This window comes from Cyanistes caeruleus, chromosome 9 (genome assembly GCF_971803275.1).
Source record: "Cyanistes caeruleus chromosome 9, bCyaCae1.hap1.1, whole genome shotgun sequence".
NCBI lineage: Eukaryota > Metazoa > Chordata > Aves > Passeriformes > Paridae > Cyanistes > Cyanistes caeruleus.
In genome coordinates this window covers 8,644,273-8,670,439 of record NC_141709.1, presented here as the reverse complement: position 1 = coordinate 8,670,439, position 26,167 = coordinate 8,644,273, and the positions used below count along the sequence as shown (strand labels likewise).

The window sequence follows — 26,167 nt, the reverse complement described above, 5'->3', positions numbered from 1 at the left end:
TTAACATCACTGCTGTTACTGTTCTTCTTTTAATCTCATTGCTCTTTCTAGTAAATTGTTCTTATCTCAACCTTATCTTCACCTTTTGTTCCTCCAATTTTCCTCTCCAGCTGCTGTAGGGAAGGGGGAGTGAGAAAGTGGCCCACGGTTTGGAGTGTTTTGGTAGGAGTGCAAAATTGGGGAATACCATTCTCAAACCATGACAATATAAATAGAGTATTTTGATGGAAAATGATTCTCAGAATTCTCCTCTAAACTCTCACTTGTTCAAAAATTTATTGTTGTTTTCACTATTACAGTAGCTCATTTCCTCAATCTGTGGACTAAGCTGAAGACAACCTATTTAGACACACCTGAAAATTCAGCCCCACTGATTGAAGGGTTAGTCTGTATTTCAACAACTGCAAAATACAAAATAGCAGCAGATTGAAGGAGAAAAAGAAAAATGTTTTTCCAGTCAAAATGTGGGGAAAAAGCCCCACAAAGCTGATCATGTGGACATAAAGAGGTAAGAGATTCCAAGTGATAAGCAGTAGATGGAAAGAAGGGCAATACAAATAAGCAGTATGAATCTTTCAGTGTATAGACCAAGTCTAGGTAAATTCTTGCATAGGAATACTTTAAATGGAATTCCTCACTTTATGGGTCTCACCTTTTTTTTCGCTTTGTTTCACCCCGAGATGAACTCTTGCTAGAAGACTTCTGAGAATGTGCATCAGATACCCTCTTCCTTACTGGGGGAAGAATTGCTTATAGTTAACAAGGGAAGAAGAAGGATATTGCATAAATGCCAACCAGCTGAAGTTTTTTATGTGTATATGTATACGGTATTCTTATTTCTATAATGTTTGCTTATAATATGTAGGGGACAACAACAGGAGCAATCATTTCTGTCAGACAGGCCTGAAGTAACTCAGAAGTGGCAACAGCAATAAAGGTTATGAGCTGGGGCATGAGTCCCAGGAATGTCACAGAAAATACATGGTAAATGGAAGAGATGTAAAGCAAATTTGAGGCAGGTTAATAAGGAGAATGAATGGGCTACATTCATAGTATTAGTGGTCATGGGGACTTGTAAATGTGAAAGCTTTGGAAATGGCTGGAGGAGTCAAGGTCTGCAGAAGAGACATGAGGAAATGGGAACACTAGGCAGGGAGCATCTAGGGTTACCTCTGTGTTCACTTTGGAGTAGATGATAATACACTGTGAGAATACACTGATTCCCTATATATTTCATGATTTTTGCACCACTTCTTTTCTCAACCCTGCTTCCCTTTTGCTATCACAGGTACTCTTTATAACATTATTATCTCATTCTGCAGCTTTCATTGTTTTAGGAATTCAAAATCATCTTAATCTAAGTAAAAATGTCCAGGAAAAGAGTTGAGAAGCACAACTATCTCAGAGTTCCTAGCACAGAAGCCATTGGCCTGGACCGTGTGCAGTAAAATGCCAGGAACTGCAATTTAGATGAAAAGAAAATATTAAAAGAAATACAGGCACACCTGGATCATTTGTCCTCCCGTGGTTTAGGTTTGGGGATTTTTTTGATAGGTCAAATCTAAAAAAAAACCAAATTAAGTACTACTGAATAACAAATAGCAATCAAGGCATGCTCTCTATCCCTGTCACGTGCTGAGCTAAATTTCTGAGCTCATATGTAACAGATAGGATTACTTTCACAACTGACAGTGTACATAGAAGTAATTTCATGGGACTGATTTGTTTAACTGGTATTTTGGAATTTCTACAAGCAAAACTACATTAAAATACTATTTGCAAATCAAACATTTGTCATAGTCTTCATTTTACACTTTTTATATTCAGTCAACTATGCAGCAGATCATCACCTTTTAACTAAAATAAATCTCTAGAAGACAAAACTTAAATACCTGAAATTTATCATTGTATACTAGATGTCACTTATTACTCAAAAATATATTTGGCTATGAGAAATATTGGTTTTAAAAAGAAAGCAGTCTCAGCTAGACTAATTTTTAAAGTTAGATCAGAAAATACATAGTAGTATTACCTATGACCAGTCTATTCACTAGTTCTGGGCAAAGAAAATATAAATAAAGACAAGGAAAGAAAAATACCTTTAGGCAAACAAGTACTTACCCAGATAAATTTTTGATAACATTTATTGCCAAATCATTAAACATAGATGTATCCATTCTGCTTGGATTTAACAAAGGGAATTTGTCAGGATCCTGTCCCATCACCATCCTTTTGCTCTCATCTCTGAGACTATCTTCTCTGCAATGAGAGCTCTTTTTTGCTCTCATCTCTGGGACAGCAGGAGCAAAGGAATCTTGTAACCTCCCATTCATGTCAAGAGTTGTTAAGTCCCCTTGCAATGTCCCATCTGTGTCAGGAGTGGTGAAGTCCTCCTGAAATGGGAAGAAAGATAAAGGAAGCCCTGTAGACTGTAGCAGGCAGTTAGTGAAAGCATTCCATGTAATGACCGGCTACTAAAGCAGATTTTCTAAATGGACAGTATCTTGCTTCACAGGCTAAAGTAAATTTTTTGTCAGCAATGTTGTTACAGCTATACAGCTCTAAAACACTTCTAAGCAGTTAAGAGTAGGTTCTCATAATCATCATAAACAGTATTTAAGGATATACTCTTAAAACAATGATCCACTGAGATTACAAAATAAAGACAGAATTTCCAGAAAAGGGAGGAAAGAAAACAAACCCCATTTGATAAAAACAAAATCCCTTCAGGACACATCTGGGATTTAAAAAAAAAAAAAAAAGAAACCTGTGAAATATGTACCTCTGAATAGTGTTACACCTTGAAAACAAACTCTTGTGAAGAACTGAGCAACTCACTGCAATGCCATGCATCTCTTTCAGCGTTCTGTAGACTTGGTGATTTACTCAGCCTCTTAAAAAGGCTGTCCTAATGTTACAGTGTCTCTGACATCTTGGCATAATGCAGATTCTTTTTTCATTTGAAAATTCAAAGCACAGATTCTGAAAAGCCATTAAAGTATGTACACAAGAAAATTCTCTTCATATTAAAGGAAATAGAGAATGTGAATGTTATCTTACAGTGGCATGTGGAATCTTTGCTTTTACTAAGAAGCAGTCAAGGTACTTGCTTCTCTTTTTCAGCTGTTCCAACACCTCTCTGGCAAAATCATACAACTTTTCAGAAGTTAAAGCCTGAAAAAGATGGTGAGACAGATGGTATTTACTAAACCAACTGTTCTAACCTTTTCAAACATGCTGACTCTTGCAAACAACATATTTGCCTCTGTTCTGCCACCAGTTTATATACACATACATGGAAGAAATGAGATTGTATACGAGGCTGAGGTTTTGGTTTGGTAAACAGGAAAACAGGTTGTCCAAAAAGGACTATGGTGGTTTTAAACCCAGCTAGAAATGCAGCACTGCACAACTCAACCCTCCTTCTCTCCCTCCTTGCCCTGGTGAAATGAGGAGCAGAATCAAAGGCCAACATGTATATTGAGATAAGAACAGTTTAATAATTGAAAGTAAAGTGAAATACAGTGATAATGGTAAATAAATATATAGTAATAATAATAGTAACAACAGCAATAATAACAATAATAGTAAGTGAAAAACAAGTGATGCACAACACCATCACCACCTGCTGACCGATGCCAGAGCCCCTTCCTGAACCCAGACTGCCCCTCCCAGATAACTCTCCCAGTTTACAGACTGGATGTGACATCCCATGGGCTGCAATATCCCTTTGGCCAGTTTGGGTCACCTGTCTCAGCTATGCTCCCTGCCAGTTTCCTTTGTGAACCCCCTCAGTGGCAGAGCAGGAGACAAGGAAAAAAAGTCCTTGACTTAGGATAAGTACAACTTAGCAAAAACTGATTTATCAACACCATTCTCATTCTGAACCCAAAACACAACACTGCAACAGCTACTGAGAAGAAATTAACTCCATCCCAGCTGAATCCAGGACAAGGATCTTTCTGAGCAAAAATTCTGTGTTCCTGCCCAGCCCCAAATATGAGGAAACGTAAGTCTTCCTCAAAAATACTACTTTTTACCAAATTAATAACAATTAATAACAAATCAAATTAAGTACCATTTTATGCTGATGAGAAGTTACTTCTTTATCTGCAGTAGAACGAACATAAGCATCTCTCTTCTGCTGGAGCTTTTCCAGGTAAGACTTTCATGTGGCTGACTGCAAATTGGAATTCGCTACCTAAAGCAGAAGCAAACACCAGAGAAGTAAAGTCCCCATCCACAGGAGTTTCAGAGGCTCCACTTTCATTACCATTAGACCATTAGAACCACTGATAAAAACTGGTTAAAAATCCCTGGTACTCAGAGGAGAAGCTGAAAACAGTAATTCACAAAAGCAATGCTTCACGTTGTTTGCTGCACCACACAAAAATGCTGGTGAATTCAGATGTATACACTCAATGTGCTGCAAGGCCATAGCGTGCCAGCACAGTGTCAGCACTATTAAAAAGAAGCTTTTCAGCAGATAGTGACTGCTGAAAATAGCAGATAGATAGAAAACAGGTTTTAAATCAACATAAAAATAATGTAATATTTGTCCACTATGAATTCAGCCAAAATCTCCTCAAAGGTATAAAAAAGAAAATTATTATAACGAATTTAAGCAAAGTTCTGATGTTTCTGTTTGTACCTCTGATTTGATTTGCTGTCGTAACCTCCTCAAAGATCGATGGACCTTCCTCATAAAGGCTCGACTCAGAGAGAGAGAAGCAAACCTTTTTTGAGACTGCTTGAACAGTTCTGTAGCCTTTAAGAGTGTCAGAAACAAAAGACAGAACAAGATAATTTTTCACTTTTTAAAACTTAAGTGATAGACCTTGCCATTTTTACTAATTTTTTCCATCATGTAATTGCCAAACAGAACAGATTTACAGTTCTAATCTGAAAGCAGGCTGACTGCAAATCCCATCAAATATGTCAACAGAAAACATAATTTGAAATAATGTAATTCTGCATACGTGCTCCAAGCAGCTCGATTTTATTTGCTCCACATCTGTTTTGATTGAACTTTCAAAGGAGTCAATTTCTTTACTTTCTTTCTGAAGACACTTGCTGAAAAACTTTATACCTCCTCAGAAGAAAAGTTACCGACCTCTGAAAATAATCTGAAAGCAAACATAAAAACAATTGGCTGTGAGTCATCTTTTTCCCCAAGACTGTTTCAGCTCAACAGCCCTGAAACATATATATCAACACAAATGTGATGAAAACAGCATAATAATTGTGGTTTAACAAGATGCATTTATTTTTTTAAATGGGAAACTAGATGAATAACAAAATAAAATTTACTTTTACTCTTCTGCCTGTGCAACAAACGCTGATTCCCAGAACTCGGTCACCATTTATAAACAACACTTCTATGAAATCTATATACCTGCAACTTTTGAGAAAAATCCACATTTGAATCCCTTAATTTTCCTAAAGCTTCCTCCAAGTGCTGCTGGTAACTTCTCACAGTAACCCTGATTGACTCCAGGTGGTTCTGGAGCTCTGATTCCAGATTGTTGCTGGAAGAAGCTGACCTAACAGCAAATAATAAAAGATAAGGAAAGATGTCTGAAAAGGAACACAACACAATGATTCAACAACTGCTGGCTGTAAAGACATGAGCAAATCTGAGGACTCAGAAGTGATTTATGACTCTCAAAGCAGCTCCCCAAGTTGGGATGGTTTGGATGAACCCATGGAAGGTATCAGCAACAGCTGATACTATTGCATCTTTTTCTTCAAAAACAATTAGTCAGCTGCTCTTACAGTGCATGTTCAGTAAACTGGATAAAATCTAAACCAATGAAACATCTTTTCTACTTAAAAACTGTCAGATGAAAATTTCCAGGTGTTCAGTCCTGATTTTAATTTCTTCAGGGCAAGAGAATGAAATTCTTTACATGTTTTCAAGTTTTATCAAGTAGTCTTCATTGAAGAGCAATAACATATGAAAGCACAGGTTCAGAATGCAAACCATAAACACCTCAGACAGAAATCAGGAGTATTTAACTAGGGAGATTCACAGCAACAGCAGTGGCACACTTACTGCTCAGTCACAGGAGCGTGGAGCAACTCAAACTCCAAGTGACTGACTCGGGAATTGAAGTGTGTGTTGAGGTTATTTAGCTGGTCTGAAAATCTGAGGAATTCAGCTCTCTCCTTTTCCAGGCCTTCTGCCAGTACTGCACAGTGGCGCTCAAGATGCTCTTTGTGAAGTGACAGTTCCTCTGAGAAGAAAGGAACTTTACAACAGGAACATTATTCCCTGTTTACTGTGAACTATCACTATGCCCAGTCAACCTGTGACCAGCAGCAGCAGCAGCAAAATAAAACAAAGCCATACCTCATAGTAGCTGAAATATACAAATTAAATACATTCCATTTGGTTTCTTTGACTTTTCTTCTGTGGAAGACGCAGATCCTTAACAGCTCCTAATCCATTCAAACCACATGTGTCTCTTGTCTGCTCCAAGCATTCTTTTTCCTTTATTTTTGGTCATTGCTGACATCTCCATTTATCTCTCTGTTCTCAGTCTCGTAACAAAACCAATGGCCATATTTTTTAATGGAAAATCATCCACTTTTCCTAGTTTTGTGAGGGAAGGAAAAAAGTCAGTTTTGGTCTCTCTTCCAGAATGATAGCTGGATAAATCAAGAGCCAGGCAACCACCTGAAGAAAGCTGCCAGAAGAAGCACCTGTCCTCTTTGCAGAAAAAGGGAAATTGAAAAATTATTTGCCTGCTCTCCAAAAGCAGAAATTTTTGCTTATGTGTTAAAGACCAAGAAACCTGTCTAAAATCCCTTTTTCTCACCATAAAAACTTGACACTTCCTATGCAAAAGGAGTTTTAATTAGACGATGCTCTGTAGCTGCTCAATGACATTTCACAGAGTTAAATCCTCCCTCTCATGTTTTCAGAAGCTTGGCCCTGACATTTTGGCTCTCCCAACTTGCTAATTTCTTTTCCTGCAATACTTTTAAAATATTTTTTGTACAGCACAGACTCTTGTTAAATAATTTCAAGGTGGATGAGAATTCACAAACATTGACAATAGAATGTTCAGTATCTTCTGCAATCCAGTTGTTAATCAAGGCACTACTGTCTATTTTTCCAAAAATAACACAGCACAAACCAGGAAGAGCTCTAGAAAAGAAATATCATTTTAAAAATATGTAAGTAACATAATATACTGGGAATTCTTGACAGCCAACTGCTTTCTATTGTCTTCTACTACTAAGTCAACTAGTGCTGAAACAGATTTTGGCCCACTTAGGACCATCATGTTAGGAACACATGTGATGCTCAGAATACAAAAAAAAAGTCAATACCAGCTCGAACATTGTAGATTTTTGTCTGTATATCCTCCTGCTTTCCTTGATGCAACTTAAGATGCAGCAGAAGTTTTGAATTCAGCTCCTCTTTCTTGGCAGCTACAAAGACATAGGAGTTTGACAAGGATTCTGCAAACCATTTCTCCAAGTGCTCAAAAAAGCAGAGGCGAATCCTATGATTGAAAAAGAAATATTATGGTGAGGAACAGCAAATAATAAGTAAGAATTTATTAAATACATAATTTCTAAGAATTTAACTTCTGGCTATAGGAAGGTATGGTTTCAGTACCATTTGCATAATACTGGTAGAATTTTTGAGCTAGCTGCATACTACTGAGTACCAGGCATTTTACCTTCAAGGCTTTGCAGGGAATTTGGGCAAATTACTTGTCTCACTAGATAATTTTCCTTAAATGATGAATATTCTGTAAAGGTAAATGTTTTTATGGTACTTTGACAGCCATGGATACAAAGCAATATAAACATTTTCTCGTATTTGTATGAATTTCAAAAGTGGATTAATGTAATAATTGTACAATCAATTTTATAATTAAATAGCTAACAATATAAATATCTAATTATACAACACTAATTAGATAACTTTTCCTCTGTAGTCTAATGTTTCTTCTAAGCAGCTGAAATTTGTGTGTTACATAAAGGGAAAGAACAGAATTTGTTTTCTACTTACCTTTCCTTCAGCTTGACAAACATGGCTTCTGTGAGAAGTACAGATTTCAGATACATAGGAAGGGATTCTTCTTTTTCAAAACTCGTAAGGTAACTCTCTGTGATGTCAGTCTTTCCTGCCTCTTCAACTCCAAGAACAGTAAAAGTGTTTCCACTAGCAGTGGAGAAAATCTCCGTGGCAATTTCAGCACTTTCTGCCTCGCTGCTCTTGGATGCTGACTGGGAAACAGTGGGAAATTATCACGTTACTTTTAAAGGTATCAGCATAGAATTAACAGCGCACCAGCTAGTCTAGGAATCCTAAGGATATTTAGAATAATGTTCTCATTCTTAATTTGGACATTTACACAGTTCTGGCAATATTTATATATTTGTATATTTATATATTTATATATTTATATATTTATTTATATATATGCCAGCAAGACATAGGCAGAGTCAACAATGTTTGAAAACGTTTTTGTTACGGTAATAAATTCATGGAAACGGAAAAACTAATACGTAGGTACAAATACTTAGCTTAAATCATTCACTACAGGCTGAGAACACTGTGATGAAAGACGGATTAGAAAAAAAAAATTATGAAAAATTATCAAAAAGAATGGTTGTGAACTGTTTTATACACTCCATTTTCCCATAAAAGGATCTAGAGCCCTGGGTGCTTTGTATACAAACTAAGCAAAAAAGGACTTTTATTCATTCTCAGCAAAAAGACTTCCTATTCCTCTTTATTTTGGTCAAGACTGCCTTCACTTTCAAATGTATTCTCTTGCTCACTTACCTGCATAATTCTTAGTCCCTGTTCTGCATGCTCATTTTCTTCACTTTTATGAGGAACACTCTCCTCATCTTCTTCTTCCTCTGTTTCTGCAATTTCCTGTGCCAAGATCACCTGCTTCTCCATTAAGTTTGTTTCTCCAGCTGATTTTTGACAACTGTCCCTATCTTCTGGCACCACTTGAGAGAGGCCATTGTCCTGCTCTGCTCTGGGCTGGGATGTCCTTGCTTCGAGCCCTGGGGGTAATTTTGGATGCCACAATGTTAGAAAGACCTAAAGCTGCTAGAGAAGTCCAAAGGAGGGACACAGAGATAGTGAAGGCTCTGGAGTGGAAACCATACAAGTGGCTGAGGGCATTTGGCTCAGCTGGAGAGAGGAGACTGAGGTCACACCTCACTGGGGGCTGCAGCTCCTCTCGAAGGCAATAGAGGGGCAACTTTAATTTCTGCTCTGTGTGACCAGGGACAGGACCCAAGGGAATGCCTGGAGCTGTGCCAGGGGAGGATTAGACTAGGTACTAGGAAAAGGTTCTTCCCTCAGTGGGTGGTAGGCACTGAACAGGCTGCCCAGGGAATGGGCACAGCCCCAAGGCTGCCAGAGCTCCAGAAACATTTGGACAATGCTCTCAGGGATGCACAGGTTGGGATTGTTGGGATGTCTGTGCAAAGCCAAGAGCTGGACTTTCATGATCCCTGCAATTCCCTTCCAACTCAGGATACTCTGATTTTCCTCTCCTTGCACAATGCTCTCAGCTTGCTGCTCCACTGTTTGTTCAGCTTCTGAAGCCTCAGCTAGTTACTTACAATTAAAGCAGACTTCTACTGGTTACAGTCCAAAGAAATAGAAATTGAAAAACAAGTAAGCAGAAATACCTGTTTGGACTGTTGAGGTATTATTTTGATCTTGAACTGTGGAGTCTATCGTGCCTTGCAAGTTCTAAAACCAAAACAACAACAAAAAATACCTGCCACACTGTTTTAAAATATGGATTTGCTTATAAGAAACCCATATTCCTTCTCAAAATGTTTCTATTTCAGTAAGATATGATAGTCTTGAATAGATCACTTACTATCTAAAGAACCTGTAACACTCAAATCGATTATTTTAAGTCTATTACCTTGTAGTTCTTTGTTCAAAAGGCAAATGGATTTGCTAAAATGCCGTTTGTAACAAGGACAGAGTTAAAAGCGGGACTGAGAAATGTTTTGTTTTCCCTCTGCTATCTCTACCAAAAGCACTTTATTCAATGGCTGAAACAATACCTTATATAATCTGGATTTTTAAGGTAAATTTTCTCTAAAGTGAAAAATGAATACACTAATAAGGTTCTAAACCAGTAGATATTTTCTTTTTACCTGTTTGGAGATTTCCTTCACACTAAAATGCTGGCTGATGGATATACTATAAGAAATCAATTCCCACAAAATAGCTTTTGGGTAAGCCATTACCTCATCCATTACAATTTGCTTGAGTGTCTCATTCCTGTCCAATTTAAGGTCACTGTTTGAGAGACTCAAGTATGTATAGAAATAAAATTCAGTATGATTACAGTGCCTTTAAATCTAAATCTGACCTTCTGATCAGTCTCATAAAACCTTTAGGCTAAATGTTGCCATTGACCTGTTTACACTGAATACAATCACATTCTGGCTTGTTAGAGATTAGTTCATTACAAATAAATAAATGCACAAAAGTTAAGAAATATTTATAGTAAAGCCTTTTACATCCTTCCTTTTGGATGGGGAACCATACAAACACTGCTTACATAAAAGATGTTAAAATATTGTCTTCCATGTTAGTTCTGCACTGTGCTCAGCTGCGACTGAGTCTTTCTGGTTCATCTTCCTTTTACTTGAAAATAAAGCTACATCTTGATTCAAGAAAAATCAATGCTCACACTTGTTTTCATTTACATTTGCATTTGCTTTGTCTCCTAAACAAAAATAATTATGGGGAATTTATGTATATGTTCAGATAGGTTACATTCCATTTCTGCAATCTGGAATTGTATTTTCACTTGGTCTGTTACCTCTGACTTTCTTTGAACTGCTCAAATGAGTGTGGTTTTGGAATGATAGCAGTCTCCCTTTGTCCCATTCCTAAACGGTGGGTATTATTTGCCTTAACCTTGTTCAATATGTACATTATTTTATATTCTTACATGAAGTAAAAAGCAGTCTTTTCCCATACCTTCACACAATAGCATAAACAAGACCTAAGTAGTACAACCAGCGTTAAAATATGCTTTACTTTTTAAGTTTACAATACAAAACTCATACCTAGTTCTAATTTGATCTAAAGAGGAAAGGGCTTTCTCCAAATATTGCTTCAGCTCTTCTACACAGCTTGCCATCTTCATTTTTCCCAAACTTGTATCCACATTATCTTTCATCATCTAAGGCCACATGAAAAAGCTAGTAATAATGGTTTAGTAGATACTAAAATCTCCATTACTATTTAGGATTCAAGTAAGTTAATTATGTACATATATTCTACACCAATAAGGGAAGCTACCTTAGCAAAACTCATCACCCATGAAGATCTGCCTAGATAATGAACACCTCTGACATTGCTATCCCAAGCTGGCTGTTGTAACTATGAGAACTTTGCATCCAACCAGACTCTATACCTGCACAACATCCCATAATAGCAACTTGCAGCCACTTTATACAGAAAGCAGCAGTGATCCTTAACTCTGTTGCCCTATCAAGAATAAGACAAGACTGTCCATTCAGTGTGAATCAAGGAGTTAGCAAAAATGCACTTGACTGAATGAAACTGAAAAGTAGAAATTCCAATACAAAAGTCAGATATGATGTTTTTAATTTTATAGCAGCTATTTTGAATTCCAGAGGGTTCTTTGCATTAAGAAGTCCTTTCTTTACAGCACACCCTTGTTTTTATGTTTATACCTGAATTATGTTATCCTGTTCCCATCTGCATTCATCTACTTTCTTCTCAAGTACATCATCCTGCTGGGACAGTTGGAGCTGATGGACATCCCAGAGAGCCATGGCATCCTGAACATAGTTGTACAAGCCTTCACAATGCTGCTCATGCCATTTAGCCATCTCTTTAAAATCACTCTAAAGAAAAACATTCAAGTGAACAAGTTCTTTTTAAACTGCTGGAAGGTGAAATGAATGAGTAAGAGGATATGTAACGTGATAAAAGGCTGCCTGGAATTACATGACTGGTATTCAACATGGTGTCTTCTATTTGGAGAGTTAAAAAAAAATGAAAAATCCAAGTAAACTGGGTAAGAATGTGGATTTTTGTAGTACAAGCTGAGAGTATCAAAACTTCTGTTTATTCTGGCATCATAAAGCACCAAATCACATTCTACAATTTATCACATCAGGAACAACTGTCCAGTCATTTTTATATACAGAATCACAAAAGATCAGATTGGAAGACATTTGGGAGATCATTTAAATATATTCCTCTGTCATAAGGCAGACTGGGTGGGCCATACGTCATTCATCTCTATCATATGCATTTCAGATATAAATTATAATAAAAATACAATATATTTATATTACAAATAATAAACACAATAATTATGAATTCTTCCACAGGAAGCTTTTCCACACCAAACTTTGCTTCTTTGTAGTGCTCAGTCACACTGTGAACCTCTTTCTAATGTGACATCAATAGCCTACAATGCAGAAGGCATTGCAGGTGGGAGCACAGGAAGAAAGGACTAATCCCAAGGAGTGATAAAAATAAATGTAATAGACGCACATTCATGTGCTCCAGCTGTTCTTCAAACCTATGTTTTAGTTTCTCAGTCATCTGGAGCATGTTGGAATGCACAATTTCAACATCTTCTACTGTGCAAATATCCAACAGGGTCATCGAAGTGAAAAGAATAGCCAATTATTCACATGCATATAAGAAATACTGCATGGCTTTCAGAGAAGATGGCTAAACTTAGTGTTTATTTGCTTGTAATGGACAGAGGGAAGATTCAACCTCCTAGAGCCCACATTCCGTTAGTAAACAAAACAATTCAGTTGGATATAAAGGGAGAAACTGAGGCAGAGAGGTGGAATTTCTTTGCCAAGATAAGATGGATTTAGCACAAAGGCTGAGGGTCCTTGCATCCTCCAGGTAAATGCAGGACAGCACCCCCTTCATTACTGGCATTTGTTACAGCTTTTACACATTTCAAGTACCTTTTGAACAGAGTAAGAGGTTAAAAACTTGTTATCTCAATGTTTGGCGGATCCTCAAACATATTTTACTGTAATGACATATCGTACCATCACTTCCACACCCAAAGCTGACACTCACCTTGCAGACCTGCACTTTTTCCTGACATTTGTCCTGGACCAGCTCATACTGGATGCGCATTTTCTCCATGCACTCCACATTAGGTGTGTCTGAATGATATGGAACAGACCACGGTCAACATTCCTGTACTTCACAGTGCAGTGTGAAAAGGAAACATTGACAGCAGCCCTGTGCTGAATCTCAGCGCAGGGACAGATGCCAGCAGTGTCTGCACACCACTGTGACACCACCAACCAATCAAAAGAGACACCTTAATACACAGCTGTTTATAATTATGCTTCAAAGTAGCAAGTTATTTACAATTGCTACCAACCTCCATGCTACCATACAGGCTACAAAGCTCACTGTGCTCTGCAGCAAGAGAAGGCAGACACAGAGGGAAGGCATACTACAGGACTTGGAGAAAGGAATTATCTGCAATATTTCCCCTCTTCTTCTCTGAGAGTTAAAAAGGAGGATTTTTTTAGGATTGAGAACTGATCCATGTCAAAATTAACCTTCTATTTCCCCCAGATTAATTCTAACAAGCCAGTTTCTGCTAGATCTCACCATGACTAAGTGTTTGCACTGGCCAAAGGAAAGTGATGTCACAGGCAGCTTCTTTGGGTCTTCCTAGTAGCCAGCTCAAAGCAACAGAGAACGTAAGTGGGAACATATAGAATAAAGAATTGAGCAAACATGCACTTTCACAGCAACTGTCTGCCTCATTGTTGCCTGGGGAAAAAGAAAGGATTGCTTGAATTCCAAACTGGTTTTATGATTTCTCAACTTACCAATACTCCTGTTTAAATTCTCCAGAGTTCTGTACCATTCATTTATTATGTCAGATTGTGTATGTTTTGGAGGCAACAAGGTGCTATCAAAGTAGGAAACAAGAGTCAGGTATCTTAAAATACAAATCAGTCGGCACTTAAAATATAAAATTATGAATCAGAGTATCCATACTACTGTGCATTATTTTATTTAAAGCCATTTTGGCAATGAAAATAAACCAAAGAGACTGTTGTTGTTTGAGGCCAACTATTTACTGCCTGACAAGGAACTAAGTGTAATTCCTGCATCTAGGAATGTAATTGTTCCTACATACACTGTAAAAAAACTCCCTGTAAATATTGCAATACATTACACCCAAAAATGCTTCTTGTGTTCAGGATGGATATTCAAACACAGCAGTGTTGGATTTCTATGCAGACTCCTCTCTTAATTTATTACACAAATAAAATCCCACAGAGAAAAAATGTCTTGACATACCAACTTCTAGTTCTCCACCCATTCCTACCCCATTTCAAATGTCAGTAAGATTTCCTTTTGCATTCCTGCATTTTTAGCCCTTGATCACCACCTATTTAGTGTAGCTGGTGCAGTGAAAATCAAGAGTGCATTTTTTTCCATTAAAAAGAGCTGTACAAAAATAGGTTTAGACCCTGCCTTATTGCTGAATTTAACAATCACACACTGACAGGAAGCAAAGTGCATTGTGTAGCCAAGTCCCTCATCAACTCCAGAAAGAATTGTTTCCCTTTATGCTATACCCTCTTCTGCCATACCCAATGTGCTGCAAAACTCTCAGTCTCTGCTCACTAAGTACAATCTGCTCCTTTATCATATTTTCCATTTCTGTTTTCACAGTTGGGGGATTCTGTATTTCTTCACTTGCCGTAAATTCTCTGCAGGATGGAAAAAAGATATGTATAATGGAAACATGATATATGTGATATCATATGTGATATGTATAAAGAAAAAATTATAAAGTATTACTTTTATAGAAACTAGTCACTTTGCGTTATTCATTGTCCAAAATAAGACTGCAAAATTTCTGACCTGAAACTCTGAACTATGCAGTTCTTTTGGATGAGCTTCCAGACCTTGACTCTCTCTTGCCATTTCAGTTGATGCAATTTGTCTTTCTCAAGCTCTGATTTCATTACATTAAAGAGCAGCTTGGCAGTTGCCCTCTCATTACCCAGCAGTACTCTGTTTATATTCTGTGTATTAAAAAATAAAACCAGGAGTAGAAGCATTATACAACATGCAAAAACCAAAAAAATTGTATCTTCTACAGAAAATGAGGGGAAAAAAAGGACACAAATGATAATGGATACCCTGCCAAGTAGAAATCTCTTCTATATTTCAGTGATTGATAGGCAGAAAAAATGAATTTCAGTTGGGGAAAAAAAAGACATTCTAGGAATATTCAGACTGATATCTTGCCCCAGGTAAAACATTTACCATGGCCTTATTGTTAATGAGCTTGTGAACATCAGCTGCCAAGAAGAAAGAAATTTCTTCCAGTTTCAAGGTCTACTTGGTCAGTACATCTGCTATCTGTGCAATAAAATAATAAAGAAAATCAACAACAAAAAGTGTAACTCAAATATCAATTTTCAAAGTCAAAAAACTACAGGAATGAGACAATTTTTCCATTAAAATGAATTTAATTAATTAATCAATTAAATAAATTAAAATGAATTTAAGTTAATTGGATGACACAGACTGAGAAGTAAATTTAAAAATATTACTCTTAGCTATCTTAATGACTGATTTTTTCATTAATTCATAAAAATAGTAATGAAAACATTCCACTTTGCTACTACTCAGCTGATTTCTATTTAATTGTGATAATTGAGTGCTCTGCAGACAGGCTGCAATATGAATTTAAAAATCAAACCAGCTTCCCTTCAAATATCTGAAGGGAATCCACCAGTGCCTGTTTTAAGTGAACACAGAATTAAAGCAAAAGTGTTCATCTCTGCCATTTGTTGCAACTAATCCAACAGAAAGGTTACTGGTGATACTCTCAGACTTATTCACCATACCTGAATTACAAAGAGAGGAGGAACAGGCACTGATGGAACAGTTTTTCTTTGCCTACAAGGACAGTGCAGCAAGCTCTTCCAGAGTCTATCCATTTTTTTATCCAAACGTTTCCTATGATGTCCAATGACTTTGACAGGTTAGGCTGGATACTACAAAACTGCAACACATTTGCTACTGACACCCAGCCAACACAAACTAAAATCAAGCTAGCTCATGTCTATGCTCCTTCTCAGCTGCAGAATAGCTATGTTCCCCAAAAAAATAACAGACCAGATGAAAGTTTGACCTACACAAGTCTCCAGGAAAATAAAAGCAGCTCACATATTCCTTGCACCTGTAGTATCCGTAATCATGAAAGAAAGAAACACCTTAAAACTAGGAAAAAAGTAGCTTTTCCTGATTATGTGGGTGTAAAATGAGTGAAAATAAATGAGTTTATTAGTGAAAAGAAAGCAATCACCACATAACAGAACTACTGGCAGGCCTCTGACTCCTGTGGAAACAAGCTACTCCTGCTCTGCATCCAGCATGGTATCAGCAAATAACAATCTTATGCTTAAGCAACAGTTATTGAGACTGCAGCTCACTTTAACAGCTCGACTCCTTTCAATCTCCTTCAGGGATTCGTCCACTGCCCTAATCCACTTTTTTCTGTTTGAGGATTCTTCATGGATCATATTCCACAGTTCTTCCAAACCCTGCAATAAAAATCTACTCTCAATCTCATTGAAAAGTGAATATATATAAGAAAAAAATAAAAAAGGAAAAAACCCAATAATTTAGGACTTCAGTGAACCATAAGAAGACATTACATAGAGCAGGTACAAGTAACTGAAGTTGAGCCAGTGCTCTGAGCTGCCTTACTTCAAATGAGAAACCTTCCAAAGCCATGTCAGATGCAATCTTTTCAAACAGAAGTTTACTCTTTTCATCTGATTTCATCACTTTAAGCTGAAGGAATTCCTGAATCTTCAAAACAGAGGCTTCCATCTCCTAGAACGGTAGGTCAGTGTAATCATTTCAATATTGGGCCTTGACCTTAGAAGAGCACTCAAGACTCTGCATTAAAAGATCCTGCTTTACCCTGCCAATGCCGTCCAGCTCCTGCTGCATTTCGGTCACTGCTCGATCGTGACGCTTTTGCCGCCGTTCTGCCAGGTACTTCCATGTACCACTGCCTGCTTCCTCAGGAACTGCAGAGAAAGAAATGAGGATTCTATAGCCTGGAACTGTTGCTGCAGAATATGGGATGCGTGAACAATAAATCCCTCAATCTACACTGTAACTGCTGTAGTCTGTGGAGTTCTCACAGTGTGCAACATCTTTCCTTGGGAAGTGCAGTCTTAGCAAATGGAGGTAAAAATACAAAATACTAGAGTGTATTTTAAAATTTCCCTTATTAACTTCTGTTTTTCAGAAGGATAATAACATGGAACTATTAGCTCAGCTATGATGTAAAAAAATTGCAACATTTCAGGAATGAGATTTGATTACATCAAAACTGGAATTTATAATGCTAAACATGACCTGTGATTGACAATTTCACAACTGCTTTTTTTTCCTATTAGAAGACTCTTCATCTTCAAAATCATCAAATCATCAAAACTTTGAAACAAAAATTTGAAGATGAGGCCTCTTAAGCTTCAAATCATCAAAAATTGTCGGGCCATTTCTGAGCCTGATTTTTGTTGCCTTGCAGGAGAAAAAAGTGCCAATGTGGCTGTAACCAAACTGTGTATTCTACTCCCCTCTACCTCATTTTGTGATGAGTTGTTAATGATAGATCATTTTCAGTGCATACCTGACCCCCCAGGATACAAGCTGGATGTTAAAATGAGAAGAGGCAGACCCTGCAGGGTGAGATAGTGTTTCTTTATCCTTCCTTCAGCTGGGGAAGCAGCAGCACCACCCATCCAGTGAGGGTCATGTCTGCCAATGGGCCATAATGAACTGAATATGTACTAGCAGAATGGGCAGCTGATCAAGGACTCCAAAAATATTCTAGATTCAAGGGATTCCATCATTCCATTGTGAACCTCCCTGCCCTGGGGGATGTACCACCTGAACCTCATGTATATAATCTGGGCAGTTGGGCACTTGGGACACCACCACCACCACTGGACATCCAGAGGAGGACCCAAACTTTCACAAGACCACTGCTTCTGGCAGGACTGCAACCACTGCAACCCTGACCACAAGGGTGCCAGGCTGTACTCTGACTTTGTGTTTTAAATGTTTTTCTGTATCATTGCATTTACTGTAATCTTTCTATTAAATTGTAACTCCAATTCAAAATCTCTCACAAGGTATTTGTGTGGGGTTAATTTCTCCTGCTGATTTTCTTTCAAACCAGCACAATTTTATACCTTGTTCAGCTAAAACTGTTACATGTACCATGTCTCCTGTGAATGCAACTTAAAATAGATGACATTAAGAGAAACCAGTTTTACCAACTACATCAGGCAGGCCTCTGACTTTCTCAGCTGCACTTGCATCTACATTTCCCAATGCTTCTGAAAAAGGAATAGGTTGTCTGAAACAGAAAGTGAATAAAGCTTCAATTTGTACTATTAATGCACCAGAAGAGGGACTAACATAATAGTATAATTCACTTTAATTGGCAAAATGTAACATTAAAGTGATCCTAAGTATCATCCCAACTTTCAAGAATATAATTTAAAGAATCAATGTTGCTTCTTCTGAGACAAATTGAAGCCTGGATGGTAGATCCCAGCTTAAAATCTATTAAGATGGCATTAAAGCAATACATGTTAGATTTAGAATGTGTAAACTACAGAGACATACAGAACAGTTCTAACAGGTAAAAAACTGTGAACTCTTTAGGAGACACCAGCAAGAAACGTGGAAATAGCCTTTATCTGCCCAAGTGCTTTTCCCAACAGCTTGGGCACTGGGTTTCTCCTTGGGGTCAGTGAGAATCCCTGTATCATTATTCAGCAGCTGGCTTAGGATAAAAAAGAATGGTTGTATTATCTTCATTCTTGTTCATCACATTATCCTACAGCATCATCATGTAAGCCATTTACTTGGAAATATAGCCTAAAAAATATGTTTCAGACTGGGTATATATCTAGATTGCTATGAGCAAAGACAACTTCTTTTTAAAAGGAAAGCCATACAGTATGCCTTCTATTGCAAATATTGGTCTGTTAGCCTGCACTTCAATGGGCAGCAAGCAGTTCATCATACTAAATTTACACTTGGCAAGGAGACAGTCTATTACAAGTCGTTAGTTCTAGGACCAAGAATTCAGTAGTTCCTAATTCCCACTGAAAATCTGTCAATTTCATCCCTCTAGTTATGAACATATCATTGGGGTTTTATGCTTCTGTTCTTTACCTGTCTGACTGTGGCTTTTTTGTGAAGTCACTGATGGGTGTTTCACCAACACATTTCTGCTGATTACATGGTAATGGCATGGCATCAGCAGACATTTCTGAATGCCTATTTAAAGTGTACTTTTTACTCTTCTTAGAGAATCTTGTCTTTTTTCCTTCATCCAAAAGGTGGGCTAAGTGAGCCTTTAAAGAAACATAATCTCAACAATTAGAATTCCTTCAAACCTACTGAATGGAGAACAGCGACAAAATAATTAATAAAAACAGCAGGGGAAAGACAGCAGAAGAGAAAAGTAAAATAATGAACCCTACACACCACATGCATAACCACTTTCATCTAAGGCTATCTTCAAAATGAGAAAAAAAAAAAAAAGGATAATCTTTTGCTTAGAGAGGAAAAGTGGAGTAACTGGATAGTGCTGCCTTGCTTACAGTTACCAAAGTTAACAGCAGAGTTAAAAATGCCTGTATTTGGCTAATTATGCCTCTAAACGTTTTACTACTCTGTTATGATTCTGCCTTTAGTTAATATAACCTGATAGACAACAAAGAGATGGGAACACATGTAGATTCACTGGAGAGCATATGCTGGAGATAACACATCCATTTTTTCCTAAAACAAACCAAAACCAGAAATGTTGAAAATGACCTGGGATCATTTCAACAGCCAGCAAACTGAGTAACACAACAAACTCCTTTGGCTTTTACTCAATCCTCTGCTTTTTTGACCTGGGCCTTGAAGATCTGTTTACAGATCTCTCTGTGAACATGTCACACTCGTCCTATTGAGAACACATGGCTCATCGCAGCTGACTGGCCGCGCCTGCTTCCAGAACTGGCAACTACAAGCTGGGAGCCAAGAGGAGATACAACACTTCACTTGGAAAAGGGCCTTCCTTGAATCCAAGAATCCCAGAATGGTTTGGGCTGGAAAGGACCCTAAAGATAGATCATCTTACAACTGCCTGGCATGGGCAGGACACCTTGCACTATCCCCCGCTGCTTCAAGCCCTATCCAGCCTGGCCTTGGACACTCCCAGGGATGGGGCTGCCACAGCCTTTCTGAACAATCTGTGCCAGGGCCTCAGCACCCACACAGGGAAGAATTCCTTTCCAAGCTCCCATCTATCCCCACCCTTTGGCAGTTTGAAGCCATTCCCACTTGTCCTGCCACTCCGGGCCCGTTTCCAAAGACCCTCTCCAGCTCTCTTGGAGCCTCTGTAGGCACTGCAAGGGACTTTAAGGTCTCCCTGGAGCCTTCTCTTCTCCACACTGAACACCCCCAGCTCTCTCAGCTTGTCCTAAAGCAAAGGAGCACCAGCCTTCACAGCAGCTTCGTAGCCTCCCGGAGACTCCGAACGGTGAAACTCCACGCCTACCGCTCCCCTGCCAGGCCCCACGGGTGTCGCTCCCGGCTGTCGCTCCCGGGTGTCGCTCCGGGTGTCGCTCCCGGCTGTCGCTCCCGGCTGTCGCTCCCGGCTGTCGCTCCCGGGTCTCTCTCCGCCCCCCAGGGGCCCTCAGGCGGTCCCGCTCGGACGCGCTCGCGCCGAGCCCGCGCGTGCCGTTGTCAGACCAACGGGGGCGGGGCCCGCCTCATCCACAGCGCCCCCCGGCGGCCGCTGCCGGCAGTACCCGGCCGGCCATCCCGGCCCGCTCACCCGGGACCTGAGCTCCGGAACCGGGGAACGCAGCCCCCGGTTTGTGTTCGTCTCTGCACAAGGCGGACCAGACTTCCCACGACCGGACCTTTCAGCTCAGCACGGCAATGAGAACACACCTCCGCTTAGGGGAAGGAACTTCTAAGGTCTTCCCCATACATTTTCTCTGAATACCCAAGTCGTTGCCATTCCTGAGGCTAGACTAACGCCTTTTTTTGCCTTACGGCTAAGAAATACCATTGCTCTGATCTACAGGTAAAGGCGCAGAAACTGGAAAACATATTTTTGTCTGCATTTCAGCCCATTTCTTAAAATACTTGGAAGACAAGATAATGGCGCTCTGTGCTATGTCCCACCACGCCACGTCCCTGTTCCCCGTCTGCAGCTGAGCCAGTCTGCAGCGCCCCAGGGAGGCACCCAGGGTCCCGCGGTGCGAGCTCTGTGCTGCTCAGCAGCGGAGTGTGGCTCTGAGGAGAAACATCATCACACGCTGTGCTGTCCCGTCCTGTCCCGTCCTCGCATCAAGAGTTCTGGCGGCCCCTCCACCGACGTCCCCATGGAGGCAGCTGTGGCTGGCCAGAAGACCCCCGGCATGTCCACGGGACGGCTTTCCTCATGGATCCCGCAGAGGCTGCTCCCCGTTCCAGGCGTTTGCGCCCGCCCACGTCCCAGGACACACGGCCAAGAGCCGGTCGCCCTCCGGCTTCCGAGCACCTCAAGGCACGAGCACGCCCGCTGGGTGGTTTCCCCCAAACCAGCGGCAGCGTTGTGCACCCTGGAAGGGTGCGAGCACCTAGTGCTGCAAACCCAACGCCGGGCAGCACCACCCTGCTCGCCGGCCTCTGGCCATCACCTGTCCCGAGCACTGCCCGCGCCCTCCCGGACCCGCCCGGAGAGGCGGCGCCGCGACCACCACACACCGCTCGGAGCAGCTCGGCGTCACTCGATTACTCTCGGCGTCACTCGGCGCCACTCGATTACTCTCGGTGTCACTCGGCTGGACTCGGCGTCATTCGGCTGGACTCGGTGCCACTCGGACCGCCGCCCCGACCCGGGGCTCTCCCACGGCCGGCACGGCCTCGGCCCCCCCCCATCCCCCCGCCGTGTGCGAGTTGTTTGCATCGGTGGAAAAGGGTCCGTTTTAATGACAGCATCTTGAAGTTCTCTAAGTGTGAAACTGGGAAGCTCTGGAGCCTTTGTGGTGGTTTAGCCGAAGTGGCGGCTCTGCCGCAGGGGTGTTCCTGTCCGTGGTACCGCTGGCGGGCGGGACAGGGGAAGGAGCGGCCTGAGGGGGCTGCGAGCAGGGCTGTGGGAGGGAGCAGTAGTGGGGAAGGCTCGGAGCCGGCAAGGTCGCCAAAGCACAGGGAGCAGTAGATTCTGCTCTGATGAGGACGATGTTTGACAAGTAAAGAGAGTAATCTAGAGGTGAAAAAAGGCTTTCCCGGATGGTGTTGCTGGAGCAATCAGCTCATCACGTCTGCTGCTCATACATAGAGGTCACAGGCAAGTGCTTTTGCGAGTGGGCAAAATCCTGACCAGGTGACTCAAGGAACTCTGGAGCACTTCGTTTCAAGAGAGCTGTGGAGAAAGTGGGCTGCCTGTATTTCAGAGTAGTGTTTCAAGCCAGGTGCTTATAGACTGTGTCTTGCTAAAGGATTGTTCTGCAGAGCGCAAACTCGGTCTGAAAGTTTATGATTTATTGCTGTCTTAGCCTCTGACAAATAATCAATAATGATAGTGTTAATAGGCATTAATCAAGAGCCCCAAAGCAGTGGTTCAGCATAATCTGGCTCCCTGAGCTAAGTCAGGGGAGGTTTAGGCTAGGTATCAGGAAAAGCTTTTTTCCCTGCAGGGTGCTTGAGCGCTGGAACAGACTTCCCCAGGGAATTGGTCACAGCACCAAGCCTATCTGAGTTCAAGAAATATTTGGACAATGCTGAGCCCATGTGATGGTATTATTGGGCTGTCACGTACCAGGCCAGGAGCTGGACTGGATGATCCTGGTGGGTTCCTTCCAACTCAATGGTTCCATAATAAACCTCCACAGGTGCAACTTGAGGCAATTTCCTCTTGTCTGTTACTTGTTACCTGAGAGAAGAGTCCAGTCATCACCTGGCCACACCCTCCTGTTGTGCAGAGCCAGAAGTCCTCCCTGAGCCTCCTTTTCTCCAGACTGAGCATCTCCAGCTCCCTCAGCTGCTCCTTCTCCAGCTCCTTCCCTAGATCTGTTGCCTTTTGTGGACACACTCCAGTCCCTCAGTGTCTTTTTTTGTCATCAGGATCCCACAAATAACCAGAGGATTCGAGGTTTGGCCTAAGCAGTGCCCAGAACAGGGGGACAGTCGGTGCCCTGATCCTACTGGCCTCACTATGTCTGGTAGAGGCGAGGCTGCCCTTGACCTTCTCGCATACCTGGGCACCGTGCTGGCTCATGTTCAGCTGCAGTAGTGATTTCTCTCTCCACTCCAAAGCAGCAGTTCAGTAATTCTTTTGTTACCAGCCAAGGTGTAGCAGAAGATGAACACAAAGCAAAGGGGAATCAGGTCTTTTCCAGGATGCAGAATAATCTTAAGTGGAGAATAAAGCTTAGAGGAAGCTGTCACAAAGAATGCTTTCATTTCAATACCACAGCCCTTTCACTAGTCCAATATGCAAGAAAGAAGAGAAACCAGGGAGCCTGATAATCATTCCTAGTCTCTAGCTCTCTGCTGATTCCTCTGAGGCAGGACTCATCAGCAGACAGCGATTGCACCCTCTGGTGCCTCCTCTGCACTGTGTGAGCAGTGCACAGCAGCTCTGGGAGGGAAGCTTCACTGCAGAGAGCTTGTGCTTTTTGGCTTTTCACCTTTACGAAATGGTGCTTTGGGTCCTTGAACTGAAACACGCAGGACACTCCTCTGCTGAGGAAGAAGCAGCTGCTAAATCTCTTTTTGTGCCCAGCAGGTGAGGAATTACCACGGAATAATTGACGCCACAGATCTTTCAGCTGTAGCTTGCTGTTCCTCTGCAGACTTCTCCCGTGGTAAGATGACTACGGTGACGTTCTGGCAGGCGGTGATCGCTCAGGTGTGAATTCCCAGGCAAGTGATCCCTCAGGTGTGAATTCCCAGCGGGCGATCCCGGGGGGCCAATTCCAGCGGCGATCCCTCGGGCTCACGGTGAAGTCCCACGAGCAGCAGCAGCAGCAGCAGGGCCGGAGGCGCTCCAAGCGCTCTGCGGTACAAGGGGGACACCGGGCGGTCGCTGCCGGCACACACCGGGTCCTGCCCGCTCCTTGCATTTCCTGTCCTGTGATGAAAGGATGGGAAAAATCTCTGATCTTCCACGGACAATGGAAGGCACCGCTCCTTTGGAGAAGGGAAAGTACTTAATGCAGAATTACTATTTCAGCCTTGTAGCACACTTGCTCGGAAGTTTTAGAAACAATTCCATTTTACAGCCACATAAACAGAGCAGGTATTTAGAAGGTGTGTTCAAAGTCCTGCAAACAAAGAACCATCTCCTGATCACACTGCCTTTGCAGTCTACAAATGGGAATGCACAACATGAGAAGCAAGAAGGTCTGTGCTGAAATCCATGTGTAGGGAAGGACAGCAGCAGTGTGCCAGTGCTTGCTTTTTCAGGAGAGTGCAAAGGGTGCAATGGCAAAGGCAGTTTCCTGTGCCTTGGGACTCAGTATTGCTGCAGCACTGGGGAGTGAGTGCCAGCTGTGAATTCTGAGTGCTGGGCTTTCATCCTTGGCATGAGAACTGCTCTTTATTTTTTTTTTCCCTGTATTCATTCAAAATGGCTTCTGTCAACATTTGTCTATATATTGACTTTTATTTGCAGGGGCACTTGAGAGTCTGACTGCGATGAGGACCCTAAATTTTAGGAGAGCAAACTTTCAGTTCTTTGAGGAAGTAGTGGATAGGATGCCTTGGAAACTGTCCTCAGGGATAATGGAGCTGAACAGAGCTGGCACCTATTTGAAGACATTCTTCTTAGAGAACAAGGGCTCACAATTGCCACTTGTAAGAAGTCAAACAAGGAATGCAGGAGACCAGCTTGGCAGTGTAAGGATCTCCTTGTTTAAAATGCAAGAAAATAATATGCATACAACATATGTAATGCACAGTGGTTTTTGAAAGAAAGTTAAAGCAAGAGGGTTATTGAAAGTTAATATATGTGATGCAAGAAGGTCATATGCAGGCAATATGTAGTGGCACACATCATGGGAAAGATAGAGAGATAACACATTGGTGTGTGAGGATGAGATCAGTATAGCTAAGGTTCAGCTGAAGCTGCATTTGGAAAAGCCTTTAAAAATAATAATAAGGGCACCTAGAGGTACTTCAGCTGGAAAAGAAAGATAACAAGAAACCTATCACACCTTCCCTGTTTCCCCCCTACCCCCACAAGCCAGACAGGACTAGTGACAACAGACAAGGAGGAGGCTGAGGTACTCAACAATTGTTGGTCTCAATTTTTACTGCCAGTCACTATTCCCACATCTCTCAGGTTATTGGGCTGGCAGACTTAATTCCAGCCCCTTGTAGCAGAAGGTCAGGTTTAAAACCACCTGAGGAACCTGAGCATGCACAAGGCCATGGGACCCACCCAGATGCATGGCAGGTCCCTGAGAGAACTGGGAGCTGTAGCTGCTCAGATGTTCCCTCCATCATATTTCAGAAATCAAGGCAGCCAGCTGAAGTCTCCATGGATTGTGTTGTACTAACACAGAAGCCATTTGACTCCAATACTCTTGATCTTTTTTGTAAATCTTAAAGTTCTGAGTAAATTTCTGCAAAGGATGTCCAATGCAAAGTTTCAAAATGGAATCTTTGTTATTTATTTTCATATTGATCTTGGATATTTCCATTTTTTGCACTCCTATATTTTCTAAACATTTGTAGTGACTGAAAAGAAAACTGAAAGGAGTGACTCTGTTCTTTCCAGTGGTATAAATGTGTGGCCAAGACTAATATTTTTTAAGACAAATATATTTTTGCTATGTCTGTACACATGTGCTTACCTGTGTTTAGTTTATGTGTCCAGGTTTTGGCAATGGGGGAGCCACAGGGCTGGCCTGTGAGAATAGCCCAGGTTCTGTCCTGTCCCACCTGCTTCCAGCTGGCTCCACTTCAGGATGTCCTCCCAGCAGAGAGAAGAGGCTGGGAAAGCAGCCTTTAGAAATGTGACTTTTTGTTTGTTTTGATTTTTTTTTAAGTTAATAAAAACCTTCAACCTGA

General features: G+C 41.0%; 2 protein-coding genes and 1 pseudogene across 3 annotated transcripts in view; 2 read left to right on the top strand and 1 right to left on the bottom strand.

Annotated features, from left to right (window-relative positions):
* The window catches only part of LOC111945365 (coiled-coil domain-containing protein 180-like), a 25,071-nt pseudogene extending 3,180 nt beyond the window's left edge, over positions 1–21,891 (bottom strand). The window contains exons 1-26 of the transcript XR_015274105.1: positions 19,280–21,891; positions 18,370–18,452; positions 17,003–17,112; positions 16,784–16,912; positions 16,507–16,617; positions 15,332–15,427; positions 14,924–15,087; positions 14,650–14,769; positions 13,876–13,958; positions 13,103–13,191; positions 12,551–12,670; positions 11,719–11,892; positions 11,086–11,201; positions 10,162–10,288; positions 8,124–8,247; positions 8,030–8,054; positions 7,339–7,514; positions 6,056–6,236; positions 5,396–5,543; positions 4,980–5,126; positions 4,652–4,768; positions 4,079–4,201; positions 3,061–3,174; positions 2,122–2,393; positions 1,506–1,561; positions 653–734 (exon numbers count right to left, since the gene is read on the bottom strand). The product of XR_015274105.1 is annotated as a coiled-coil domain-containing protein 180-like (transcript). The remainder of the gene's footprint in view (positions 1–652; positions 735–1,505; positions 1,562–2,121; positions 2,394–3,060; positions 3,175–4,078; positions 4,202–4,651; positions 4,769–4,979; positions 5,127–5,395; positions 5,544–6,055; positions 6,237–7,338; positions 7,515–8,029; positions 8,055–8,123; positions 8,248–10,161; positions 10,289–11,085; positions 11,202–11,718; positions 11,893–12,550; positions 12,671–13,102; positions 13,192–13,875; positions 13,959–14,649; positions 14,770–14,923; positions 15,088–15,331; positions 15,428–16,506; positions 16,618–16,783; positions 16,913–17,002; positions 17,113–18,369; positions 18,453–19,279) is intronic.
* Positions 1–26,167, top strand: part of BRINP3 (BMP/retinoic acid inducible neural specific 3) — a 662,162-nt gene that overhangs the window by 101,956 nt on the left and 534,039 nt on the right. The window lies entirely within an intron of this gene.
* LOC147651493 (uncharacterized) lies at positions 19,511–26,167 on the top strand. The gene is made up of 4 exons (XM_086841921.1): positions 19,511–19,571; positions 20,672–20,975; positions 21,237–22,105; positions 24,768–26,167. Exons 1-3 carry the CDS (start codon positions 19,511–19,513, stop codon positions 22,093–22,095), a joined length of 1,224 nt encoding a protein of 407 aa, XP_086698047.1. The 3' UTR covers positions 22,096–22,105; positions 24,768–26,167.